Genomic DNA, 24,070 nt, shown 5'->3' on the forward strand with positions numbered 1-24,070 from the left:
GGCGTGCAAAGGAAGGTCGTCCAAAGGCCACCAGGATCCGTGGAAGTATGGATCAGTCTCAGTCGAACCAGCCGAAGCGTTGTGGGCTATGCCGTCAGCCTGGGCATACGCGGAGGAACTGTCACCAGCGAAAACAAAGTGGTAGAGGGGATGCGTAGATCTCACGTCGTGTAAAATGCCGTCTATGCTGTTTTAGTTGTTTCAGGGTCTAGATAATCTTAGTAACGTATGGTTGGTTAAGTCTGTGACTGTCAACATGTTTCTTTAATGCAAAAATTTCGGATGAATAAATTCCTGCTATTTTACCTGTTTGATTAAACCACTTTGGTATCGTTCATATTGTGCAATATAAAATAAACCGTAGAACTACATATAAAAGAAGCTGAAACCGGTTAAACCACTTGGTCAAAAGAAAATTAACATTTAACATAAGTCTGAAAGCCATAAGTACATACTAGCATGCTAAATACATGAACTAACAAAGGTCCTACCGGACGGGAACATATAACAAAACTAATCAGAATCCTCAATGGTGTCACTGTCATCATCGTCGAACTGGCCAAGAAGGTGACCTCCGGTGCCACACAAAGGAGTGACAAATGAATTTTTGTCGGTATAGAAATTATTAAATGATCAATCGTAGTATAGTCTAAACCGACGCAAAATCCTTCATCAAACAAATCTACAATCTATATCCGAGAGTACTTGTCTCCCGAGTCGTTCTCCCTTGGAATTGCCAAAGTATGCATCTTATTGATTTAGTAAGCCTTGTTGGAATTCTTTGAAGGTTTTAGCAAAGCAATGAGAAACAAACAATCAATTATCAAAAGACTTGGCTTAGGATTGGCATTAGAAATTCTATCCTTATAGTCCATTCAATGTTGACAACAATTAAGCCTTGCTTCATTTAGTTAACCCCTAGGTATAGAGGGAAGTCAAATGAAAGCAATCAACTTGAGTCACAAGTCCTAGCATCACCTTATGGGAATCTAGCTTTAGTGCACTCCAAGCCAACTAGCAATCCCTAATTCCAAATCAACTATTGCTACAACTATTCAATTTCTTCCAAGGACCAAACCCTATGCCAAGTGTGAGAATTCTACTCCATAGCTAGTGTTGTCATTTTATCAAACATGTGATGAGCAATAAGGAAAGTCATAGTAAAATGAGAAGAAAAGCCAAATTGAAAGTATTGCAACACAAAGATCTAGCAACAAGTCTCAAAGAGTAGCAATGAAAATCCAAAATAGAGATGAAATCCAAAATTACAAAATTGAATTCTAGATCTATGAGAATTGATCAATTGTATCTACTACTTGAAATTGGAGAAGAAAATCTATGACATGAACAAAGTGAAGTGAGAATTGTAGTGGATCTCACCAAAAAGTCATTGAAAATTCAGAAATTAGATGAGGATGAACCCTAGTGAAGCTTGGAATCTCCCTCTTCTTCTCCCAAAAAGTGTAACTAACTCTCTCTTCTCCCCAAAAAAAGGAAAATATCTAGATCTAGAAGAAATGAACTAAAAGTGTCCTTAACCCTTGTTCCTTTGGTCTTCTTAAGCTTTTCCCGCCAAGGTGTTTCTCCAAGAGTGGGATCCTTAACTGCCTCCATGCCTAAGTCACGTGACTTCTTAAAAAATCATATTCGCAAATCGGCGCGCACGCGCAAGGCACGCGCGCGCGCCGTTGAGACGTCTTGTAATGTGCGCGGACGCGTGATGTACGCGTACGCGCCCATGAAGATCCTGGCTTAGCCGCTTCTCAAGCCGGCTCTTGGCTTTGGCTCCACGTTGCCCTATCCGCGCGGGCGCGCAAGGTGCGCGCACGCGCCCATGCGGAAACCTCCAAAGCTTAATCCTCATGCTTCCTTCCTTTGTACCCGTCTTCCTTCTCTCTTTCAGTCCATTCCTACTCTATATCCTGAAACCACTTAACACACAAGTCACGGCATCGAATGGCATCAAGAGAAGATTAGAAATGTATCTATTTTAGTGCGAAATAAGCATGTTTTCATTCATGAGGCGCAACTAGGAAAGGAATGCAAAATCTTGTATTTTCATATAGAAAGTGTGTGGAATCATTGATAAAACCCCTGAAATCATCACAAGATAAATCCTCAAATTGGGGTTTGTCAACCTCCCCACACTTAGATTCTAGCATGTCCTCATGCTTAGAGAAATACAAAGAAACACAGAAGACCGAGGAATTGCAAAAGTATAAGACTCATGAAGTGCAACCTACTTATATGCATGCAACTATGACTAGTGCCACTATCCACTTGGTTGGGAACAATTTAGCCTTCTTAGGACATATGCGAACACATGGGGTACAATGATGGTCAAAGCATAGGACTTGCCACTTTCTAAGCATCAAATGCAATATGTGCAACCTTGCATGAGGAATGCTCGCGAGAGCCGGGAATCAAAGGATTGAGCATCGAACCCTCGTCGGAAGTGTTTGCACTCTAATCACTCGGTGTTTGGGGTTTATTCTCTCAATTCTCCCCTAATCATGCTTTCCAAGATTTGTTTTTCATCTAACAATCAACAATTATTCAGTGCATGCATACAATTATCATGAGGTCTTTTCCTAGGTTGTAATGGGGTTAGGGTCAAGGTAGGGTCGTATATGGCTAGTGGACTTAAGATATGAATCTTTGATTAACTTGAGCTTTCCCACCTAACCTATATAGTGACCTATACAATTAAGTGCTAACCTAACTACTCATTCCTCACTTTTCCACATACTCATGTATTTTCTTTTCGTCTCACTATACTTATGCATTGATTCCTCTTGAGCTTCACTTTGGGGCATTTTGTCCCCTTTTTCATTATTTTTCCTCTTTCTTTTTTTTTTCTTTCTTCTTTTTCTTTAGTTTATTTTTTTTTTCTTTTCTTTTCCATATTGTTTTTCTCAATTTTTTTTTCTATTTTTTTTTCTATATACAAGAGCGTCAATGCATGAGGTTTTACATTTGATCAATACATGAGTATGTACCCAATTCCCAATAATTTCAATAATAATACAAAATACCCTCTTATTCACCCAATGTCCCAAGGTTCCCACACTTGAATGATACTCACACACACTAGCCTAAGCTAATCAAAGATCCAAATAAGGACTTTTATTATTTTCCGCTTTAAGGCTTGTAATGTGCTAAATTAAGAACAAAGTGGGTTAATCGTAGGCTCAAATTTGGCTAACAAAGGAAGATAGAAGGTAAGGCCACTGGGGTGAGTGAGCTAATGAAATGATGGCCTCAATCATATAAATGCATGAATACACCAAATAATGGACATAAAGAGTCAAACAAATCAAAGATCACAATCATAGGAGGAGAATAATGCACACAAGAAGGAAAAATAAGTGGTTATAAGATGTAACCACACCATTAGGCTCAAATCTCACAAGCTTGTGTTCTTAGCTCAAAACCATGTTCCAAAATATAATTCTTCATGCAACTTTGGCATCAAAGCATTTAAAATTTGCAGTGCCATGGTTGCCCCAAAGTGTTGGTTTCCTAAGAGAGAATTTCATTGTTCCAACCAAGCAGGCTTATCATGCGAATGGTGCCAACTAAGACCTAATCATGCAACCTATCCTACTAAAACCTAATCATGCAACCTATCCTAATTTATTCAGATGTTACCTACGGAGATCGGTCGGCTGACCTCCCCACACTTAAAACTTAGCACGGTCCTCCGTGCTAGAGGTTAGGCGTGCTGGTTGATTGAGCTCCGAGTGTGCCACATCTCCAATGCCATTGCTATCTCCGCTTGAAGTTGCGGTGGAGGTGGAGATATCGGGTTCCTCCATTGGTGGGGTGATCATGCTTAGAAGCCTCTTCACATGAGCATAGCGGCGTTGGTTACGCCTCTCATAGCGGTCTAATTTGTTGTGAAGGTCTTCAAGGCGTTGGGCGGCCGATTTTTGTGATGTAGATGAAGTGGTAGCGTGGCCAGTTGGTGTGGGTAGTTCAATGTCCTTGGTGACTTCCGGAGGCTTGAGGCATCTCTTGGTCGGAATGATATCACCATCGACCGGTATTGAGGTTCGCCTATCTTTAGTTTCCCGGTTGACGCCGGCTTTCGCAACTAATGCCGTCACTAAAGCGGGGAATGGTAGATTTCCCTTGGCATGAATGCGCCCCATGGATTGGCGGATGGCATGCGGAACGTTGACCGGTTTCTCGGTCAAGATGCACCATATCAATAAGGCAAGCTCGGCGGTGATGGATGACCCATGTGTGCTCGGGAGCACGTAGTGAGCTAGAATTTGGGCCCATGCCGTGGCTTCTTGAGTGAGGTGGCGGACATCTAAACCCTTGGGTCTTCGCTTTATGGTCCCCCGAATCCAATATGCGTCGGGTAAAGTAATGACGCGGAGGATCGCGCTCCAATCGAATGCGCGGTCAACGCATGTAGCCAAGACTTCTTGGTAGGCGTCATATGCATCCGTTGACGGTGCAATTCCAAGGACTTCTCGAATGGTTTCCACTGTGACCGACACTTGTTTTCGGCGCACAAATATTGATGTGAGATGAGGTGAGTGGAAGTTGGAGTAGAATTCTACCACCCAAGAGAGGTTGGCCTCCGTTGGTTGCCTCAAGAGGAACCTCCAATGCCTCCGGTCAATGTGTGGCATCACAATCGGACTGAGGTGAGCCGGTAAGACTAGGAGGGGTTCCGGATGGTAGTTCCTTTCAATAATTCTGGAGTAAACAAGTTCGCAGTAGCGGTTGGGAAACTTGTTTGAATCCTTAGGAGGGTTGTCCTTCTCTAGAACGTCAACGGGGCCCTTGGTCTTCTTCAGGAGGGGCCTGGCCGTTAGTTCTTGGCGCGCTTTATTGGAAGCTGGCTTCTTGGGGCCTTTCCCGTTGTCCTTTTTGATGACCATCCTGTGAAAGCAAGAAAGGAAAATATCAAACCCAAAGAGGTGGAGGTACATGAGCTCTATGTAATGAAAAGTTATGCCATAGAATATGGGTATCTTAGTTACATGACAGCTGCAACATGTAACTAGGATAATGTGTGAAGAGCAAGGCAAATTATTTTCATGTAGTGCAAGGGTAGTTTAAGCATGCAAGTAAAAGGCATGAGAAGCATACACCCTTAGGGACCATAAATGGGAGGCAAGCCAAGAAAATGGAAAGAATGATTTGTGGAAAGTGGGGATGCACTCAAAAGTGATTGGTGAGAGGCAAGGTAGTCACAATGAGTCCAAAATTCAAGTATGCCTTTCATCGAACACTTGGTGTGCATCCCTCAAGTAGTATGTGATTGTGTGAAAATGAGAGCAATGTAACTTTCCACAATCCATTATTAATGATTATAGTGCATATTGATTGCAAGAAAATTAAGCAACACCATTCATCTATTCATGTAAGTGAGTTTGAGACCTAAGTGCTCATGAAGAACAAAGAAGAAAGAAGGAAGTAACTAGAGAGGGGACGAAGAGAGAAAGAAAAGAAGAAGGAAGCCTACCTAAAAGATGGTGCAACTAAATGAATAAGAACTACAAGAGATTAATGGACTAAGAGGGAGCTTAGTATAATACCTTGTGAGATGGAGAAGGATGTGGAAGAAGAAGAGAAGTGGAATGAGAATGAAGGGGTAAGTGTGCCCGTCTTAAAGGTGGCGTCGATCACCGGCGCGTGCGCGCGCGGTGCGCGCTCGCGCAGGGAGTAAGGTGACTAGGGGCGCGCGCGCGCGCACATGTCGCGTGCGCGTCCATGCGCTTGGGCTGGGGGCACAGGAGAGGCACAGGGGTGGCATAACTCTCTGGACGAAGTACCAGAGATTGCTTTAGCGTGTGTTGGCGCGCGCGCGCACAGTGCGCGTACGCGTCCACGTGGTTGTGCCCCAGGCCTGAGAGGGGCCTGGAGGGGGCTCAACTCTCTGTGAAATGGCCCAGAGAGGAGTGCAGAAGGAAAGGGCGCGTGCGCGGCTGTGGCGCGCGCGCGCATTCCGTGCTCGCTTTGTATGGACGCGTGCGCGCCAGGTGCGCGCACGCGGCAAGGGTGCTGGGATGGTGGCTTAGTGTAGGCTTGAGAGAGGCTTAACTCTCTGTAGAATGTACTAGGGGGCAGCAAGGCAATCGGCGCGGACGCGCACAGTGCGCTTGCGCGCCGATTGGCAGATTTTGCCCATGTGCGCGGACGCGCCATGTGCGCGCACGCGCAGAGGGGTGGGTTTTTCTAAATTTGCAAGTGGTTACACTATTTTTGACATTTCAAACCCCCCCCTCCATACAGCCACTTAAGCACTATAGCGAATGAAGTCAACAATGAAGGGGAGTTGTCATTAAAATCTAGCTAACAAACATGAAGTCAAGTGTCTATGTACAAGTCTCAAAGGAAGATCTTACCATGGTGGGGTGTCTCCCACCTAGCACTTTTGTTTAATGTCCTTAAGTTGGACTTTCAGCAGCTTATAGTGTTTATGGAAGAGTTGCATCCCTCAAGAGGAACACTTCAAATTCCTTGGCGTTCTTTCTTTGCTCACCATGATACAATTTGAGACGGTGTCCGTTTACCTTGAAGATGTCCGGGCTTGATGGGTGGCGCAAGTGGTAGACTCCATAAGGTTCTACTTTCTCCACTTGGTAGGGCCCATCCCACCTTGATCTAAGCTTTCCAGGTAGTAATCTCAACCTTGAATTGTAGAGAAGGACTAGGTCACCGGGTCCGAATTCCCTTCTCCTAATGTTCTTGTCATGGATGGCTTTCAACTTTTCCTTATAAAGTCTGGAGTTGTCGTAAGCTTCCAATCTCATACATTCTAATTCAGCCAATTGAAGCTTTCTTTCTACTCCGGCCCCACCCAAGCTCATATTACACTCCTTTACGGCCCAATAAGCTTTGTGTTCAATCTCCACCGGTAAGTGACATGCTTTACCATATACAAGCCGGAAGGGGCTCATGCCAATGGGTGTCTTGTAAGCCGTTCGATAGGCCCATAGTGCATCGGAGAGTTTAATGCTCCAATCTTTCCTATTCGGCTTTACAATCCTTTCCAACACATGCTTGATTTCCCGATTAGAGACTTCGGCTTGGCCGTTTGTCTGAGGGTGGTAAGCCGTGGCGACTTTGTGGATGATGCCATATTTTCTCATGAGGCCGTCTATTCTTTTGTTGCAAAAGTGGGATCCTTGGTCACTTATGATTGCTCTTGGGGCGCCAAAGCGACAAATGATATTGTTCCTCACAAAATAATATACAACATTAGCGTCATCCGTTCGGGTGGGGATTGCCTCAACCCATTTTGACACATAATCGACGGCTAACAAGATGTAGAGAAAGCCATTGGAATTTGGAAATGGTCCCATGAAGTCGATTCCCCATACGTCAAAGATTTCGCAAAAAAGCATATTTTGTTGGGGAATTTCGTCCTTCTTGGAAATATCTCCAAACCTAATACATTGGGGACAAGATTTGCAATAGAGAGAAGCATCTTTGAGAAGAGTTGGCCACCAAAATCCGCAATCAAGGATTTTTCTTGCCGTTCTTTGGGGTCCGTAGTGACCACCTCCTTCGGAAGCATGGCAAGCGTCCAAGATTGCTTGGAATTCGGTTTGAGGTATGCACCGTCGCACTATTTGGTCCGCTTCACACCTCCACAAATAGGGATCATCCCAAATATAGTATTTGGATTCGCTTTTCAGCTTATCCTTTTGGTGTTTGTTGAGATTGGGAGGGAAAGTGCGTGAAACCAAATAGTTTGCTATTGGGGCATACCAAGGAACCACTTCCGAGATTGCATGCAAAGCATCTAAAGGAAAGGAATCATTGATAGGAGTAGTGTCGCCTTTTGTGTGTCCGAGGCGACTTAAATGGTCCGCCACTAGGTTTTGGGCACCGCTCCTATCTTTGATTTCCAAGTCAAATTCTTGTAATAAGAGCACCCAACGAATTAATCTCGGTTTGGATTCCTTTTTTGCCAACAAGTACTTTAGTGCCGCGTGATCCGAGTACACTACTACCTTGGAACCAAGAAGATAGGCTCGGAACTTGTCCAAAGCAAAAACAATAGCTAGAAGTTCCTTTTCGGTAGTGGTGTAGTTGGATTGGGCTCCGTCTAATGTTTTGGAAGCATAAGCTATGACATAGGGAATCTTACCTTCGCGTTGTGCTAACGCGGCTCCTATCGCATAATTCGAAGCATCACACATGATTTCAAAGGGTTGAGTCCAATTGGGTCCTCGTACAATAGGGGCTTGTGTCAATGCTACCTTGAGTTTGTCATATGCTTCCATACATTCCTTGCTCATCTCAAATTCGGTGTCTTTTTGTAGTAATCGAGAGAGAGGTAAGGCCACCTTGCTAAAGTCCTTGATGAATCTCCGGTAGAATCCTGCATGTCCAAGAAAAGAACGGACTTCCCTCTCGGAGGAGGGGTAAGGTAAACTAGATATGACATTTATCTTTGCCGGATCTACGGAGATGCCTTCCTTTGATACTATGTGTCCCAAAACAATGCCTTGTTTGACCATGAAATGACATTTTTCAAAATTTAAGATAAGGTTTGTTTTGGTGCACCTTTCTAGGACTTTTTCAAGGTTACCTAAGCAATGCTCAAATGACTCACCATACACACTAAAATCATCCATGAAAACTTCCATCGATTGCTCTAGAAAGTCTGCAAATAGGCTCATCATGCATCTTTGAAACGTTGCCGGTGCATTGCATAGGCCAAAGGGCATACGCTTGTAAGCATACGTTCCAAAGGGGCAAGTAAATGTAGTTTTTTCTTGGTCTTCTAGAGCAATATGAATTTGGAAGTATCCGGAGTAGCCATCAAGAAAACAATAGTATGATTTACCGGCTAACCGATCAAGCATTTGATCGATAAATGGTAGTGGAAAATGGTCTTTTCTTGTGGCCGCATTCAATCTTCGGTAGTCTATGCATACTCTCCAAGAATTCTGCACTCTTGTTGCTATAAGTTCACCACTTTCGTTTTTTATTGTTGTCACTCCGGACTTCTTTGGCACTACTTGGACCGGGCTTACCCATTCGCTATCCGAGATAGGGTAGATGATGTCCGCTTCAAGTAGCTTAGTGACTTCTTTCTTCACCACCTCAAGAATGGTTGGGTTAAGTCTCCTTTGAGGTTGTCGGACCGGTCTTGCTCCTTCTTCAAGAAATATGCGGTGCTCGCATACTTGGGGGCTTATTCCCACTAGATCTGCCAAACTCCACCCAATTGCCCTTTTGTTTTTCCTCAATACATTTAGCAATTTTTCTTCTTGTTGAGGAGTTAACTCTTGTGCAATTATCACGGGTAGCTTTTGGGCTTCATCAAGGTATGAATACCTTAAGTGAGGTGGTAGTGGCTTCAATTCCATCTTCTTGTCATTTTTTGAAGTTTGAGTTTCCGGATGGTTTGTATGGTGTGTGGTATTTAGTTCGCTTGACTCTTCATTTGCTTCTTTGACCATGCACTTCTCATCTAATTTTGCAAGATGCACTTCGGCTACTATGTTATCGATTGGGTCACACCGAAATAGAGAGTGGTTCTCTGGTGGATGCTTCATTGCTTCTTCTAGGCTAAAGCTTACAATTCTTCCATCTATTTCAAATGAGTAGTTTCCCGAGTAAGCATCAAGCTTAAATCTAGAAGTTCTCAAGAAAGGCCTTCCAAGTAGGATAGAGGATGCTCTCTCGGTTTCGCTTGACGGCATTTCAAGGACATAGAAGTCAATCGGAAACACCAACCCTTTTATATTCACCAATACATCTTCCGCAACACCCGCTACGGTTATTATGCTTTTATCCGCTAGGACAAATCTTGCCGTCGACCTTTTTAGTGGGGGCAAGTTCAATACTCGATAAACGGAGAGCGGCATGATGCTAACACATGCTCCGAGGTCACACATACAATCTCTAAATTGAACTCCATTGACGGTGCAAGTGACCATACAAGGGCCCGGGTCATCACACTTCTCCGGTAATGTTCCCATCAAAGCGGAAATAGAACTCCCCAATGGGATGGTTTCCAATTCAAGAATTCTATCCTTGTTTATGCATAAATCTTTGAGGAATTTGGCATATCTAGGAACTTGATGGATGGCATCAAAGAGGGGGATGGTTACCTCAACTTTCTTGAACATTTCTACCATTTTGGGGTCGAGTTCTATGCGCTTTTTAGCTTTCTTTGCAAGTGTTGGAAATGGAATTGGTTGAGCGATTTCTTCTTCCAAGGTTCTTTTGGCCTTGGTTGTCTCCCTTGTTGGTTGGGCTTCATCCTCAACTATGGCTTGTGGTGTCTCCTCTTCTACTACCTCTTCTATATCTATTCTCTCTTCCTCTTGGGTGGTTGTGATAGGACTTGGATCCTTTGCTTCCTTTTCTTTTAGTTGTGTACCGGATCTAAGGGTGATGGCATTGATGCCCCCTTTTGGGTTTGGTTGAGGTTGAGAGGGGATGACACTTTGGATTGGGGGTTGAGGAGTTGGGGTTGATGGTGTGTCCATGCGTGCAAGAAGAGCTTGTAATGTAGAGGTGAGGCCGGTGAGGCCGGAAGCAAGTGTGTTTTGTAATTCCTTTTGGCCTTGGATGATGGTCCGGAGTGTTTCATCTTGGTTAGAGGGGGTGGTTGCATATGTGAGTTGAGGAGCTTGTGATTGGTTGGGTGGTGGTCTTTGATGTGGTGGTTGATATGTTTGGTAGTTTCTTTGTGGGTTTTGTTGATTGTATGGTTGATTTTGTGAGTTGTATGGTCGGTTTTGTGAGAAATTTTGCGAGTTGTTATTCCATCTTTGACCTCCTCCATTGTTGTTGTTATCCCTATTCCCTTGTTGATGATTGTCTTTCCAATTTTGATTATTGTGTCCACTTCCTTGGTTGTAGCCTCCTCCTTGATAAGGGTGCCCTTGGTTAGGATTACCTCCTTGGTAGTATCCTTGATTAGGGCGGTCATAGAAATTATGGGTGGCCGCCAAAGTGTTGTCTTCTTGAAGGTTTTGGCACTCATCCGTGTAGTGAGAGTAGCAAGAGCATATGCCACATACTCTTTGAGGGACCAATTGTTGTTGGTTGTGTTGTTGAGATGGTGGAGGGTGTTGTTGATATGATTGAGGTTGTTGTGGTTGTTGTTGGTTCAATTGGAGTTGCCTCAAGACGGATGTCATCTCATTCAAGGATTGAGTTAGAGCGGTAGCTTTACTACTAGTTGACACCTCATTCACGGTCCTTGGACGGTTGACTCTTCGCCTCATATGTTGATTGGATTCGGCTAAGTCAATGATAAGTTGCCATGCCTCCTCCGCGGTTTTATATTTGGACAAAGAGCCATTGCTAGAAGTGTCCAAGAGGGTTCTATCTTGCTCTCGCATCCCTTGACATATGTATCCAAGCAATACTTGAGTGTCGAGCATGTGATTAGGACACGCATCTAGTAATTTGCGAAACCGTTCCCAATACTCATAGAGTGGTTCCGTCTCACCTTGCACAATACAAGACATTTCTTTCCTTAGCCTATCCATCTTTTCCGGGGGTAAGAATTTATCCAAGAACCCCCTTCTAAGTAGGTCCCAATCGGAGGTAACTTCACTAGAGAGAGTGTAGAACCATTCTTTGGCCTTGTCCTCAAGAGAGAAAGGGAAAGCAAACAACTATATAGCAACTTCATCGGACCCTTCCCGTCTAGTAGTTGAGCATATGCGATGGAAGTCCTTGAGATGTCGAATAGGGTCTTGTGCGGGAAGCCCGTGAAACTTGGGTAGGAGATTGATCAAAGCGGTCTTCAATTCAAAATTCGCATTCAAATTGGGGTGAGTTACATGAAGGGGTTGAAGGACATAATCCGGTGCACCCGCTTCCTTGATGGTAACTCTCCTTGGAGCGTCCATGGTATTAGTACCTAAAACAAAAGAAGAATTGTTATTGAGATTGATGGGAGTATGATTAATGCCTTCTTTAAGTGACGATTCAATGTTCACTTGTAGTAAGGTGGTTGAGGTGGTGAAAACCTCTTCACCTTTTCCAAATCTTAGCCGCCTCCGAGCTTGTCTAATATGAAACAAAGTTCGTTCTATTTCCGGATCAAAAGGGGCTAAGCTCGGATTCGGTTGTGAACGCGTCATGCAATGAAGGGGAAATGGAATTCATTGTAACGATGAGGAGTTAATCAATTGAGCAATTTACAATGGAGTGCAACTATGTACATATATACACACTTAATCCAAAACAATAACATGACACACTAAGTAAAATTCCCCGGCAACGGCGCCATTTTGACAAATGAATTTTTGTCGGTATAGAAATTATTAAATGATCAATCGTAGTATAGTCTAAACCGACGCAAAATCCTTCATCAAACAAATCTACAATCTATATCCGAGAGTACTTGTCTCCCGAGTCGTTCTCCCTTGGAATTGCCAAAGTATGCATCTTATTGATTTAGTAAGCCTTGTTGGAATTCTTTGAAGGTTTTAGCAAAGCAATGAGAAACAAACAATCAATTATCAAAAGACTTGGCTTAGGGTTGGCATTAGAAATTCTATCCTTATAGTCCATTCAATGTTGACAACAATTAAGCCTTGCTTCATTTAGTTAACCCCTAGGTATAGAGGGAAGTCAAATGAAAGCAATCAACTTGAGTCACAAGTCCTAGCATCACCTTATGGGAATCTAGCTTTAGTGCACTCCAAGCCAACTAGCAATCCCTAATTCCAAATCAACTATTGCTACAACTATTCAATTTCTTCCAAGGACCAAACCCTATGCCAAGTGTGAGAATTCTACTCCATAGCTAGTGTTGTCATTTTATCAAACATGTGATGAGCAATAAGGAAAGTCATAGTAAAATGAGAAGAAAAGCCAAATTGAAAGTATTGCAACACAAAGATCTAGCAACAAGTCTCAAAGAGTAGCAATGAAAATCCAAAATAGAGATGAAATCCAAAATTACAAAATTGAATTCTAGATCTATGAGAATTGATCAATTGTATCTACTACTTGAAATTGGAGAAGAAAATCTATGACATGAACAAAGTGAAGTGAGAATTGTAGTGGATCTCACCAAAAAGTCATTGAAAATTCAGAAATTAGATGAGGATGAACCCTAGTGAAGCTTGGAATCTCCCTCTTCTTCTCCCAAAAAGTGTAACTAACTCTCTCTTCTCCCCAAAAAAAGGAAAATATCTAGATCTAGAAGAAATGAACTAAAAGTGTCCTTAACCCTTGTTCCTTTGGTCTTCTTAAGCTTTTCCCGCCAAGGTGTTTCTCCAAGAGTGGGATCCTTAACTGCCTCCATGCCTAAGTCACGTGACTTCTTAAAAAATCATATTCGCAAATCGGCGCGCACGCGCAAGGCACGCGCGCGCGCCGTTGAGACGTCTTGTAATGTGCGCGGACGCGTGATGTACGCGTACGCGCCCATGAAGATCCTGGCTTAGCCGCTTCTCAAGCCGGCTCTTGGCTTTGGCTCCACGTTGCCCTATCCGCGCGGGCGCGCAAGGTGCGCGCACGCGCCCATGCGGAAACCTCCAAAGCTTAATCCTCATGCTTCCTTCCTTTGTACCCGTCTTCCTTCTCTCTTTCAGTCCATTCCTACTCTATATCCTGAAACCACTTAACACACAAGTCACGGCATCGAATGGCATCAAGAGAAGATTAGAAATGTATCTATTTTAGTGCGAAATAAGCATGTTTTCATTCATGAGGCGCAACTAGGAAAGGAATGCAAAATCTTGTATTTTCATATAGAAAGTGTGTGGAATCATTGATAAAACCCCTGAAATCATCACAAGATAAATCCTCAAATTGGGGTTTGTCAAGGAGGACGCCTCACCCGCCTCGGTCTGTGATCTGCCGCTGCTGCTGAGGGCTGTGCGGGAACCGCGCTGAAAGCAGAGGCAGGTGTCCCTCCTAACGCAAACCATGGGTTAGACGGAGATACTGTAGGCTCGTTGAGGTCAACTGGCAACTGAGCCTGAACATCGTCACTCGGTGGCTGCTGATCAGCAAACTGGGCATGCTCCTCAGGCATCTGTGGCCTATAATGGGTATCATCATCATACCTAAGCATGTTTGCTATGTCCCTGTAGAACTCGAACTCAGTAACAGGATCATCAATGTCCATCCCGACAGCCGCGGTAGTAAACTCAGCGAAAGCATGTGGGGTCACGTTCCCAAACAGCTGAGAGCTAGTACCCACGTCGAACGTCGACTGATCCATAGCTGATGCTGATCCAACTACCTCCTCAACGGGCACGTGATGAGTGCCGTCACCCTGCTCGGATGGTCCTCCGTCACGCGCACCTCGACAGTTAGGCCGCGCAGGTGGCCGTCTGCCTCTACGTCGAGGAACACGGTAGTCCACTGCATCCCCAGGCTCAGCTGCAGGAACGTCCTCCTCCAAACGGTCGGCAAACTCCCTCCACTCGCGATCGGTGGTCTGGGTCCCTACACGGCGACGCTGATCGACTCGTCTGTTATCTGGTCTGTCATAAACGTGCTCTCTAGGAGGTGATGACAAGTCATCTTAGCCTAGTTTCACTAGCCTTTTTCTTTTGTTTTCAATTGAATTATGCACTTTCTTGAGCCACAAGCAAGCCAATTGGGTAGATTTTCATGTTTTCTTTGATTTAATCAACCATAGATGAATTAATGCAATTTCATGAGGATTTATGCTATAATTGCCACATATTATGAAAGAATGACAATCTCATGATTTTGAGCATAGCTTTGATGTGTTTGGTTGATTAATGATAGGTGAAGAAAGCTTGGAGAAAGGTTGAAGCAAGAAGGAATGGCTAGGAGCAAGAGAGAACAAAAAGTTTGAGCAAAAGTTTGCCTCAAACTTTAGCTCAAACTTTCGGAATAAGTGAAAACACCCCAGGGAACAAAAAGCTTGAGCAAAAGTTTGCCTCAAACTTTAGCTCAAACTTTTGGAAAAAAAGCTTGCACCAACGTTTGCCTCAAACTTTTTAGCAAACGTTGGCATCACAAATCAACACCCTGGAGACAAAAAGTTTGCGCCAACGTTTGCCTCAAACTTTTTGGCAAACGTTGGCGCCATGAGTGTGCATAAGGGGGCCAACGTTTGAGCAAAGGTTTGACCCCAAACTTTAGCTCAAACGTTGGTAGCAGCAAGAATGGGGTTGCTGATGTAAAAAGTTTGAGTAAAAGTTTGCCTCAAACTTTTACTCAAACTTTTACTCAAGCTTTTATAATTCCCAACCCGGTTCACTTCGGTTCTCTTTCCAACTCCAAGAGCAATCAACCAAGGCCTCAATCAACCCAATTCCATCAAGAGCAAAGGCCCAATTCAAGGCTTGAAGACCATTTGAAGAAAGTGTATAAATAGATTAGGATTTAAGTTTTAAAAGGAGCTTTCTTTTCGGTTTTGATTTGGTAGTTTTGTAGAGAGCTCACCTTTACATTTTGGCATTGTTGTTTGAATTCAAGAGAATCTGGAAGAGAATTGATCTCTCTTCTTCCTTGTTCTTGCTTGAATACTCTTTACTTTTCTTGCTTCGGATCTTGGTTAGTGAATTGAAGGAATTCTGTTTCAATCTCATCCTGAGATCTCTCTGTTTACTTACTGCACAATTGAATTTCAGTTTCTGTTAATTTCTTCTTCTTCTACTTTCTCTGCAATTTACATTTCCTTTACAATTGTTCTTGTTGGATCTAGGAAGGCATTGAGATCTAGACTTGGTTATCTAGTCTCTTGAGTCCTGAGATCTGGATTTTCCATTTTCAATTTCTCTGTTTACTGCTTTTCAAGCTCTTTTATATTTCTGTTTTAGATCCGATTCAACCCAAGGCATCTTCCACTTTTCTGTGTGTTGAATTTTACTCTTCCTTGTTTAATTTCTGCAAATCCAATTCCCAATTCCCTTTACAATTCAAGCCATTTACATTTCTTGCACTTTAAGATTCTGCAATTTACATTTCTTGCGTTCTAAGTTTCGGCCATTTAATTTCTTGCTCTTTAAGATTAAGCACTTTAAGTTTCAGTTCTCTTTAATTTCATGCAAATTACCCATTCCCTTTACTTTCCATGTAATTTAAATTCTGCAAATCACAAATCTCTCAACCAAATCTTGATTCGCTTGACTAAATCAACCACTAAACTAAAATTGCTCAATCCTTCAATCCCTGTGGGATCGACCTCACTCCCATGAGTTATTATTACTTGATGCGACCCGGTGCACTTGCCGGTGAGTTTTGTGTCAGATCGTTTTACGCACATCAAGTTTTTGGCACCGTTGCCGAGGATTGATTAGATTGACAATGATTAAGTAAGGTGGTGGTTTAGATTAAGCACTTTTTCCTTATTTTTGTTAATTTCTAACTTGCACACTAACTGTTTGAGACTTTGTCTCTACTAACTCTCACTGCACTCAAGCTACAGAGTGCTCTGTGTATCTTTGCTGTTTTGGTTGTATGACATGAACCAGGAGAGAGTTCTCCACCTCTGGAATTTCTGAAGAAGGGCACCAAGAAATGGAGGAGACCGGAAGGAAGTCCATCGTGAGAGGAGAAAATCAAAGGCAACAGGATTTTCAACCTCCATGATCAAAGAATGGAGGATGTCAAGCTAGTGACAATAAAGAAGCGCTTGTTGGGAGGCAACCCAACCTGAGGAAGTTTTTTTTTCATAGCTATTTCAATAAAAAGGTTAATTAGTTTTATCTATATTGCAAGAAGCTAAGTTTGGTGTTGCACACCAAAACAATATAAGGGAGAATGAAGGATTCTAAGTTTGGTGTTCCACCAAAATTTCATCATAAAACACATTCTCACTTTCTGCATAATGCTAGCTTCAAGCATGTAGACAAACTAGTTAACTATTCTGCTGTTTTCAGTTTTACTGCTTTTGAAAAAAAAAAAGAGTTTTACACATGGTTAATCTGATGCACAAGAACCATTGGCAAGGTACTAAGTTTGGTGTTCCCACACCAAAGTAAGTTCAAAAGCCCACAAATAAATCATGCATGCTAACCATTTTTCAAGTGCTTTGGGAACAAGCAACTTTCAATATCATTGCAGAGTGTCATACAAGCTTTTGGAAGGATTAAGCATCATCACCCAAAGAAATGAAAGAGGAATGCTAAAACCAGCAATGAGGATGATGAGGAGGAGGACAGCAAGTAGATTCCAAAAGGTTGTATTATTCAGTGATTGTTTTATATCAGATACTGCTACGATTGAAAGTGATATAATACCCCTGCTTGTCTGCATAGTATAGTTTTTCTGTAATTCAATAATTAAGATGCTTGATTATTCACAACACTACACTTTTCACACTTGTTTGCACTCAATACTTCAAAAATGCATCACATGAAAGTTCTTTAAAAAGAAGGATTGAGGAATTAAACAATTTTGAGGCAAGCAAAAGATTAGGAGAAGTGGCGGTTCTAGTTGTATGATAATGTATTGAGGTTGCATGCTTATGAAAACTTGCATGGGAGCTCATAGGCAGGACATGAAGTTCAAAGAAGTATTGTGGAGATTCTCAAAAATTTATTGATCCAAGAAGCAGCAAACAAAACAAAAGAAAATAAAGAAAATACAAAAACAAAAAGAACATGGCCTAAGGCTCTGAGCATCAATTACTAGGCAAAAAAGAAAGAAGAAACAAAAACTCAAAGAGTTGTTATCCTAGTAAATGCTTGTGGTCGAATTGTGTCAAAGAGAGAGGCTTGAGTAAGTAAATCCTTAGGGGTGCTTTAACACCTAATACCTTAAAACCAACTGGTTTAGGAGTATTGATTGAAAGCTTATCTAAAGAGCCGCTTTGAGACATGACACTTAGAGTCAAGGCCAAAGCAAGGAAACCATAAGCTGCTTCAAGGTGATTACATATAAAGAGACCTCCATGATACCATTTGGATGAAAATCCTAAGACCTAAGACTTCCAAGATGTAGGGACTAGTAAGCACTGAGGCCCTTGCATGAGCACATGATTTAGAGTTCACCCCACTGTCACTTGATCACTTCACTCACAGGATAGTACATGTAATTTTTCAAATCCATTCTGATTGAAAGAACCTTTGAGCATAATTCCTTTCTTGCTTGGGGATAAGCAAGCTTTAAGTTTGGTGTTGTGATGACAAGTCATCTTAGCCTAGTTTCGTTAGCCTTTTTCTTTTGTTTTCAATTGAATTATGCACTTTCTTGAGCCACAAGCAAGCCAATTGGGTAGATTTTCATGTTTCCTTTGATTTAATCAACCATAGATGAATTAATGCAATTTCATGAGGATTTATGCTATAATTGCCACATATTATGAAAGAATGACAATCTCATGATTTTGAGCATAGCTTTGATGTGTTTGGTTGATTAATGATAGGTGAAGAAAGCTTGGAGAAAGGTTGAAGCAAGAAGGACTGGCTAGGAGCAAGAGAGAACAAAAAGTTTGAGCAAAAGTTTGCCTCAAACTTTAGCTCAAACTTTTGGAATAAGTGAAAACACCCCAGGGAACAAAAAGCTTGAGCAAAAGTTTGCCTCAAACTTTAGCTCAAACTTTTGGAAAAAAAGCTTGCGCCAACGTTTGCCTCAAACTTTTTGCCAAACGTTGGCATCACAAATCAACACCCTGGAGACAAAAAGTTTGCGCCAACGTTTGCCTCAAACTTTTTGGCAAACGTTGGCACCATGAGTGTGCATAAGGGGGCCAACGTTTGAGCAAAAGTTTGACCCCAAACTTTAGCTCAAACGTTGGTAGCAGCAAGAATGGGGTTGCTGATGTAAAAAGTTTGAGTAAAAGTTTGCCTCAAAATTTTACTCAAACTTTTACTCAAGCTTTTATAATTCCCAACCCGGTTCACTTCGGTTCTCTTTCCAACTCCAAGAGCAATCAACCAAGGCCTCAATCAACCCAATTCCATCAAGAGCAAAGGCCCAATTCAAGGCTTGAAGACCATTTGAAGAAAGTGTATAAATAGATTAGGATTTAAGTTTTAAAAGGAACTTTCTTTTCGGTTTTGATTTGGTAGTTTTGTAGAGAGCTCACCTTTACATTTTGGCATTGTTGTTTGAATTCAAGAGAATCTGGAAGAGAATTGATCTCTCTTCTTCCTTGTTCTTGCTTGAATACTCTTTACTTTTCTTGCTTCGGATCTTGGTTAGAGAATTGAAGGAATTCTGTTTCAATCTCATCCTGAGATCTCTCTGTTTACTTACTGCACAATTGAATTTCAGTTTCTGTTAATTTCTTCTTCTACTTTTTCTGCAATTTACATTTCCTTTGCAATTGTTCTTGTTGGATCTAGGAAGGCATTGAGATCTAGACTTGGTTATCTAGTCTCTTGAGTCCTGAGATCCGGATTTTCCATTTTCAATTTCTCTGTTTACTGCTTTTCAAGCTCTTTTATATTTCTGTTTTAGATCTGATTCAACCCAAGGCATCTTCCACTTTTTTGTGTGTTGAATTTTACTCTTCCTTGTTTAATTTCTGCAAATCCAATTCCCAATTCCCTTTACAATTCAAGCCATTTACATTTCTTGTACTTTAAGATTCTGCAATTTACATTTCTTGCGTTCTAAGTTTCGGCCATTTAATTTCTTGCTCTTTAAGATTCAGCACTTTAAGTTTCAGTTCTCTTTAATTTCATGCAAATTACCCATTCCCTTTACTTTCCATGTAATTTAAATTCTGCAAATCACAAATCTCTCAACCAAATCTTGATTCGCTTGACTAAATCAACCACTAAACTAAAATTGCTCAATCCTTCAATCCCTGTGGGATCGACCTCACTCCCGTGAGTTATTATTACTTGATGCAACCCGGTGCACTTGCTGGTGAGTTTTGTGTCGGATCGTTTTCCGCACATCAGGAGGTGCCTGGGACGACCCTCTGTGACGCGCCTCCTCAGTCAAGACAATCGGCCTCGGATCCTGAAATGCTATATCTGGGGATAGGAACCTGTGCGCCACATGGCACCACCACTCCAGGTACTCTGCTGATGGTCCGGGGTCGAGGACTCGATCGACCCATATGACTGACTGAAGCCTGTTCTCCCAATGCTGGTGCCACTCCTGATAATACGTGGGAAACCTTCCTTTTTTTTGTGCTGTCCCAAATGATCCGTCCCAGCCTTCAGCGAATTACTTATATAGCTACACACACATAAACCGCGGTGGGTTACCAGGTTTTATGTGCAATCCAATTTCCTCATAAACCGTGGTGACTTACCACGGTTTATGCATGCCATGCCTCCTTCGTAAACCGTGGTGACTTACCACGGTTTACACTCTATAGTTTTTGCCCCTAAACCGCTGGGACCTGCCACGGTTTATGCACGTTTGAAAACCGTGGTGGGTTGCCACGGATTACATAGAAATGGGTTTTTACACATGCAGGTAACAACAATCAGTTTTGCACATTTAGGTAAAGGATTCTGCTATTCTATTTATTTAAGTAAATTGCCCTAAAATATATACTTATTATTATTGCAATAATTTTGTTTTTAATATTTTAACTTATTATAAAAATATCTAATTCACATTTTTTTATATATTTTATGATTATCAAAAAAAATATTAAAAATACTTAAAATTTATTATATTAATAATAATATATATTTTATTTATTTTTAATTTTTATCTTTAATCATAAAATATATAAAAATTTCAGATTAAACGTTTTTACAAAAAGTTAAAATATTTTATAATAATAATAATAATAATAATAATAATAATAATAATAATAATAATAATAATATATTTATTTATTTTTAATATTTTATTATTAATCATGAAATATATAAAATAATTTAAATTAAATATTTTGTAACAAGTTAAAATATTAAAAATAAATTAAATTTATTATATTAATAACAAATATATGTTTTATATTATTATTACTTTAATATATATATATATATATATATATATATATATATATATATATATATATATTAAAGAGTATTTTAGTGAAATGGATTAAAGTGTATGTTAATTATTGTAAGAAAAAGAAATGTACATTTTAAAAATAGAGAAAAAAAAATGTCATTTAGATATCTCGCGGTAGAAAAAAAAATATTATTTTTTCTAAGAATTAATGTGGTAATAAGATGAAAGTAAGTTAATATTAGACTTATCTCTTCTTAATTTCAACATCAAAAAAATAAAATTTTGTTAATTTTGTTATAAATGTATTTTTTTAACCAAAAATAGGGAGATTCGAACTCACAACCTCTTAGATAAGTATGGAGAAATTATGTCATTTGAATTATAACTCATTTGTTGTGGATGTCTTGGATGTGTGACCATATTTTAATATTTGAATAGATAAAATTAGTTATAAATGTAACCTAACTAAATCAGTAGTCAGGAGTTGGACATTGGCTATAAATAGCCCTCTTTTGATCTTTTTTAGAAAACACAATTATTAATAAAGTCATCTATTATTCTTCTTATTTTCTTTTCTCTTTTCTCTTTTCTCAAACCCTAATTCGTATTTTCATAACATGTTATCAACACAAAGTTCTACTTGTATCTCACTAGATTTATACTTTTTGGTATTTTGATTATAGAACCAAACTTTACATTTTCTAAGAGAAGTTAATTCAACTTGAATTGCGTCTTTAATTTCTATTTTGGTCAATCATATCTCTATCTACATTCTTTGACTGAATTTGATTCGTGATCCTCATCTTGCTTTACTAGTTCAACAACAATATTATAAGCAAAAATATTGTTGACAACAGTATTCTTTCGATCCCATATTTTTTTATAGTGACATAACTTATTGAGATCTCTTTATTTTTAAGTACCTGAACATCTTCCAAAATTTCATAAATATTTGAATACTTGTCTCTATATTGTGATTATCATGATTAATTATCTTTCTCTTCTTTTGGGGATATTTATCCTTAGAATCGATTAGTCTTTAACATTTTAGGCATGGATTATTTTTATTTGAACTAACAACCTGTTTGTTTAAGACCCTTATTTTTATTAGTGCATTTACAACTAGAATATGAGATTTTGTTACTTTTTTATTAGGTCAGTAAATGCATCTGGCAATTGACTTGCAATACTTTGCATATGAATTAACTTTTGTACTTTTAGTTTATATTGTCTAGTACGGGGATCTAAATGGAATAGTGACAATATATTTTAAGTAATTTTTTTTTTCGGCTACTTATTTTTTTTTCCTAATTTAAAAAAAAATTGTTTCACCAAAGTGACAATCAGAAAATCTTACCTTAAATAAATCACCCGTCATGAGTTTAAGATATTTTATAATTGACGGAATTCATAACCAATATATATCTCCAATCTTCTTTGAGGTCTCATTTTTGTGCATTGTGGTGGAGCAATTGGAACATAGATCGTACATTCAAATATCCTAAAATGAAAAATATTTAGCTCTTAATCGCAAGCTAGTTGTACCGGAGAGAATTTAAGAGACTGGTTGGCTTGACCATTTTCATTTTTGTTTTCAAGAAAAATGAAAATGAAATATAAAAATATGTTTAGTTGAGCATTATAACAATATTTTCAGCGAAAATATTTTCAAAAGGAATACATAATTTTTAATCTTATTAATCTTAGGGATATCGCAAGAAAGAAATAATCGGCTAAGTCTTTAGGTATTAAGGCTTTCGAGGAGCCGTATAAAGTGAAAATTTCATGTACGGTTTTGGAATGGCGATGGGAACAGTAACGTTCTTACTGATTAGCATTATCTAATAGTTTAAGTACAGTTGATATAGTTGATGCACAATCAAAATATGATTTTTTGGTGTGAAATTTGTGACAGTAACCTATAAATTTCGTCATTTTTCTAATTTCTTTCCTAGTAGAATGTGAAAGATTACCTTTTGATTTACCAGAAGCGGAAAAAGAATTAATAGCAGATGATCAAATTGGATATTCAGGTATCAAATTTGGTTTATTTTATGTTGCTTCCTATTTAAATCTATTAATTGCGACTTACTTGAGTAAGGAAGGGAAGTTCCTATCCTCACTTATTAGTCTTATTCTCCATTTTTTTAATGTGGTTATTTGGCATATCTGAAATTTTAAAAATGATATTTTTTTTATTTTCAACTTTTTCAGTGAAAAATGATGAAAATATTTCCAATTCAAAATATGTGTTTTCAGCTGAGGATTCGTGATTTACCGAGTTCGATCATTCACTTTTTTCTTTGTATCTCACGCACTAGAACTAAATCTTCCCTCGTGTATTGTGAAAAACACAAAGGCAAGCTCCTCCGGTTCTTTTTCCATTCTCTTCCACTGGTACTTCTAGTGGTTCTTCTAATTCCAATAGCTCTCTTCCATTCTCTTTCATCGGCTTTTTTATTCTCTTCCTTCCATTTAAAGGTAAGAGATCTCTTTCAAGCTTTTTTTGTGTTTGGTTGAAAATTTATGTTTATATTTTTTAATTGAATTTTAATATGGTATCAAATTTAAGTTCTAAAATCAGCGCTTACATTTCTATCCTCTATTAGTTGCTTACTTGCCGCTAGTTCTTTTTTATTGGTTTTTTTTATTCTCTTCCTTCTATTCAAAGGTACGTAAAAGAACTCTTTAAAATTTTATTTTTATGTGCTTGAAAATTCTTACTATTTTATTTTTATAAATTAGATTTGAATATTAAATAATGTAAAAATTTGAGTTCTAATCTTTTATTATATTCAATTATATTTTTTAAATTTCAAATTTTTTTCCGTCTCTATCCTTCTATTTTCAATGTCTTTCGAGTTTTTTTTTAATGTGAAGATGTATTTTTCAATTTGATGGGAATACGATCATTTTTGTCTTTCAACTATTTTTTTCTACTAGTGTATTTATTGATGTTTCTTCTTTAATTCAAAATCCGATAAAATAAAAGAATATCTAAAAAAAGAGTGAATTCGATAATAATTGACAAAAGACATAATTTATTTGTATTTGTATTCAATATAATAACTCATGTGTATTCTTATTCAATATAATCTCTTCTTTTTTAACCACAATCCCATTTTTAAAGCTATTTTTAACCATACTCCTCCTATTTTGTATGTTTTATTTGTTTTGTATTTATACTTCATATTTATCTTTTAATATTAATATAATTTATTTTTATATTTAAAATATTAATTTTAAATATTTTTTATTT

General features: G+C 39.5%; 1 protein-coding gene across 1 annotated transcript; it reads right to left on the reverse strand.

Annotated features, from left to right (window-relative positions):
• Positions 1–448: 448 nt before the first annotated feature.
• LOC148581803 (uncharacterized) lies at positions 449–20,171 on the reverse strand. The gene is made up of 4 exons (XM_088493854.1): positions 20,153–20,171; positions 19,789–20,054; positions 13,786–14,461; positions 449–593 (listed from the first exon to the last, which is right to left on the reverse strand). The coding sequence occupies exons 1-4, from the start codon at positions 20,169–20,171 to the stop codon at positions 514–516; spliced, it is 1,041 nt and encodes a 346-aa protein (XP_088349980.1). The 3' UTR covers positions 449–513.
• Positions 20,172–24,070: the final 3,899 nt, after the last annotated feature.

Source organism: Arachis ipaensis, chromosome B10 (assembly GCF_059453495.1).
Source record: "Arachis ipaensis isolate K30076 ecotype BB chromosome B10, ASM5945349v1, whole genome shotgun sequence".
Lineage (NCBI taxonomy): Eukaryota > Viridiplantae > Streptophyta > Magnoliopsida > Fabales > Fabaceae > Arachis > Arachis ipaensis.